Below are 3758 nucleotides of genomic sequence, written 5' to 3'. Positions count from 1 at the left end.
CATAATTAAAAATATAAAATAACAATATTAAAAATACACATACAGTAGATTTAAATTGTGTGTGCTTTTAATTGTAATATTTAATTAAAAACTTTTATTGTATTGTGTATGTATTGTATTTAATTTTGTATTTTAATAATTTATTTACTTTTATATTATTTATAAATAAATTAATTCATGTATTTTTATTTTATATTATTATAGTTAAATTATTTTTTTATTTAGTTATTTATTGTATGTTTTATTGTATCGAGTACAATGTATTGTGATTGTCCATAGAATGATTTTGAACCACTTCATGACATGAATACTACGTCAGGACTAACCGCTGAATCCATATGGCACGTACACAAAGACAACCTGCAAATAAGCTGCTGCCTTATTGTTTGACTTTTTTTTTAGAGGGGGAAAATTAGAGATTCAAATAACAGTGATTTGCATTCGAACTAAATGGCCATTTAGAGTCAAAATTATGTTGAAATGACTGCAGAGGTAATGGGTTCTGTAAATAGAGAAAGGGAAAAGTGCCTCAGAAATGAGCTGAAAATGTGATGTTTCATTATTTTGGTGAATGTTGATCTACGTGGGGATTATTGAAGGCAACAAGTCGTTCCGATGAAAAAAGCCAAATCACAGTAGCCTTTTAACATACTGCATAATGAATTTATAATCATATTTTGAAAGCTTTAAGCTCTAATTATAAGGACTGTAAATTGAATTTTAACATTATCTAGAAATTCACTTCTGCTTCCGCAGAAATTCCTCTTTTGACGTCCTACGACTTAGACAGGCATTGTTAGGTATTAAGAAACCAAATGGAAATACTAGGAAATGAAGAGATGGAACTTTGCTCCTAGATTTATCGTCGTAGGCTGCCATGGTATTAATGCATAAAGCAAGGAAATGCATTGCTTTTAAGTGTCATGTGACATCTTATTCCTGGCCTTGTTTCGTCAAAGTACCTTTCTCTCTTTCACAATGCCACAAGGATGCAGGCGGTATAGAAGACGTCCCTTTTGTGACGTGGACAGCAAGGATACAGTCTGTCTTCTATCAACAGACTTCATTGAGGGCAGCAGAATGCTATTAATAAATGCATGGGGGTGAATCTTTTGTGACGGTGCACTTTGACCTGCTAGAATCCATTGTTCGGCATGTTTACGTGTCTTTGTGTGGATAATTGTATTAAGATGAGGGACTGCGGGGTGCGCTATTTTTGTTGAATAGGTGCTTTGTTAACTCACATTTGCGGCCTCCAAATGGATAGAGAGTTGGTGTATGTAGTAGACAATGCTCTGAAACTGTCAATGTGGGAGAATCGAACATTGTGTGGGACTATATAATTTATTAGCTAAATAGTACTTGGCTTCTGTTTTAAAGTATTCCATTTTGATTTTATTTTTTATTAATCACAAATGACTGGAAAAGTCATTAACTAATAGTGGATGTCTATCACTAGAATCAGAAGCTTGGGACTCGTATCACATACTGTCTGTCAATCATATGTTTAGGAACTAATTCTATCTGACACACCATCACAGGACTGAGTCATATTAGTTGTGTTATAGATTTCAGTGTTCAGTCAATTTTGACTTATGTCGTGTTCACAGGTGATGACTCCACAGATGAGACCACGCTACTGCAAACCTGGTTCAAATTGGTCCTGGAGAAGAACAAACTATCGCGATATGAGTCTGAACTCATGATCTTGTAAGTACTGTGACCCCGGTGGTTTTTTTAATCAAGGTTTTTATACATTTCTTACACATGCTCTTGTCTCTAGTGCTGAAGAACTGGAGTTGGAGGACACTCAAAGTCAGCTACAGCAAGACCTTAGACGGCGAATGGCCACTGAAGGTGGATTTGTTATGATGCATATAATGCTGGTCAAAAGTTTGGAATAATTGTTTTGGTTTTTTTTACCTTTTTTTAGAGAACTGTCTTATGCTCACCAAAGCTGCATTATTTGATCAAAAAAGAAAAAACAGTAGTGTTGTGAAATATTATTACAATTTAAAATAAATGTTTTCTATTTGAATATATAATTTGAATCTATTGGAAATTATATATATATTATATATATATATGAAGAGTTCAGATGCAAAAGACTCCAGGTGCTGTCTAAAACATTATATATAAATTATATAAAATATTATATAAAACTGTTGTTTGCTGCTTAATATTTTTTTGTGGAAACTGCTGCAACTTTTTTCAGGATTTTTTGAAGAATAGAAAGTTCAAAAGAACAGCATTTATTTTAAATAGAAATCTTTTGAAATGTTATAAATGTGTTTGTCACTTTTACAGTTTACAGTTTCACTTTGTCATTTCACAGAGTATTTAAATACACCCAGAAACAAAATACCGTTCCTCACCAGCATACTGTAGTGCAAAAGAAATACATACAAAGACATTACAACTTACAAGGTTAAGCAGCCACAACATTTCCACACTTTATATTCCACACAATTTATAGCTCTATAAGAAAATTAATTTGTCCTTTATAATAATGTCATAATGTGCTTAAATAGGAAAAACACCTTGACAGATGACTAGCTGTCAGCGTGCTATAACAATGGTGAAGAGGTAGGAATGAACTGATATAAATGTGAATGTACATGAATGTATTTTGATGAATGTGGAGTGGGGAGGGGGCGCAGTCTGTTCACTATCCTGATTGCTTGTGAGAAGAAGCTGTTCAGCATCCTGCTGGATCTGCAGCAGATACTCCTGTACCTCTTCCCGGATGGCAAAAGTGAAAGCATGCCATGTGACGGGTGGAAAGGGTCTCTTATGAGGAGGGAGAGAGGCACCAGTGATTTTCCTAGCTGTCTTCACTATGCTATCGAGCTGCTGCTGTTCCTGAACCTTACAACTCCTGAACCATGAAGTGAGGTAGTAGGTCAGGATGCTTTCAGTGGTTCGCCTATAAAAGGTGGTAAGGAGATGGGTAGGGAGACCTGCCTTTCTAAGTCTCCGAAGGGAATGTAAGGGCTTTTTTGATGACTGCCATGGTGTTCAAAATAAAGAACAAGTCATCAGACAAGTGAACGCCCAGAAAATTGAAGTTATTGACCCTTTCCACGATAGCACCATCAGTGGTTAGTGGTAAGAGTAGGTGGTTGCCTCTCCTAAAATCTATCACCATCACCTTTGTTTTGTCCACGTTGAGGGCAAGATTATGAAGTCTACACCTTGCTGTAAGCTGCTCTACCTCCAACCTGTATGCAGATTCATCATTGTCACTTATGAGACCCACTACTGTTGTATCGTCAGCATACTTAATAATATGGTTGGTGCTTACTCTTGCAGTAGTCATGGGTAAGCAGGCAGAACAACAGGGGGCTCAAGACGCAGCCTTGCGGAGAGCCCGTATTCACTGTGATGTTCTTGAAACATCACTGCCCACCTTGACTGTCTCCCACCACTGTGTCAAGAAGTTAAGAACCCAGATTGTGCAGTCTTTTAAAGGGGTCATATGATGCTATTTCAATTTTTCCTTTCTCTTTGGAGTGTTACAAGCTCCTGGTGCATAAACAAGATCTGTAAAGTTGCAAAGACTAAAGTCTCAAATCCAAAGATATATTCTTTATAAAAGTTAAGAGTCAACCACGCCTACCTAAAACAGCTCGCTCTAACACGCCCCCACATGTCTACGTCACAATGTGGGAAGATTTGCATAACGCCGCCCAAATGTTCACGCAAAGAAAGAAGGCGTAACTTTTATTCTCGCTGTAGTATTGTTGTTGCCGCCGCCG

At 36.6% G+C, this 3758-nt stretch overlaps 1 protein-coding gene across 4 annotated transcripts in view; it reads left to right on the top strand.

The window, feature by feature from the left end:
- Positions 1 to 3758, top strand: part of LOC107701044 (protein-methionine sulfoxide oxidase mical2b-like) — a 55177-nt gene that overhangs the window by 48848 nt on the left and 2571 nt on the right. For all 4 annotated transcript variants that reach the window (XM_016502963.1, XM_016502978.1, XM_016502970.1 and 1 more), the window contains 2 exons: positions 1611 to 1710; positions 1784 to 1857. In XM_016502963.1, coding sequence (XP_016358449.1) covers positions 1611 to 1710; positions 1784 to 1857 — 174 coding nt within the window. The remainder of the gene's footprint in view (positions 1 to 1610; positions 1711 to 1783; positions 1858 to 3758) is intronic.

This window comes from Sinocyclocheilus anshuiensis, unplaced genomic scaffold, assembly GCF_001515605.1.
Source record: "Sinocyclocheilus anshuiensis isolate Anshui unplaced genomic scaffold, SAMN03320099.WGS_v1.1 scaffold1423, whole genome shotgun sequence".
Lineage (NCBI taxonomy): Eukaryota > Metazoa > Chordata > Actinopteri > Cypriniformes > Cyprinidae > Sinocyclocheilus > Sinocyclocheilus anshuiensis.
Note: the sequence above shows the minus strand (reverse complement) of the source record. Positions and strands in the feature narration are given on the sequence as shown.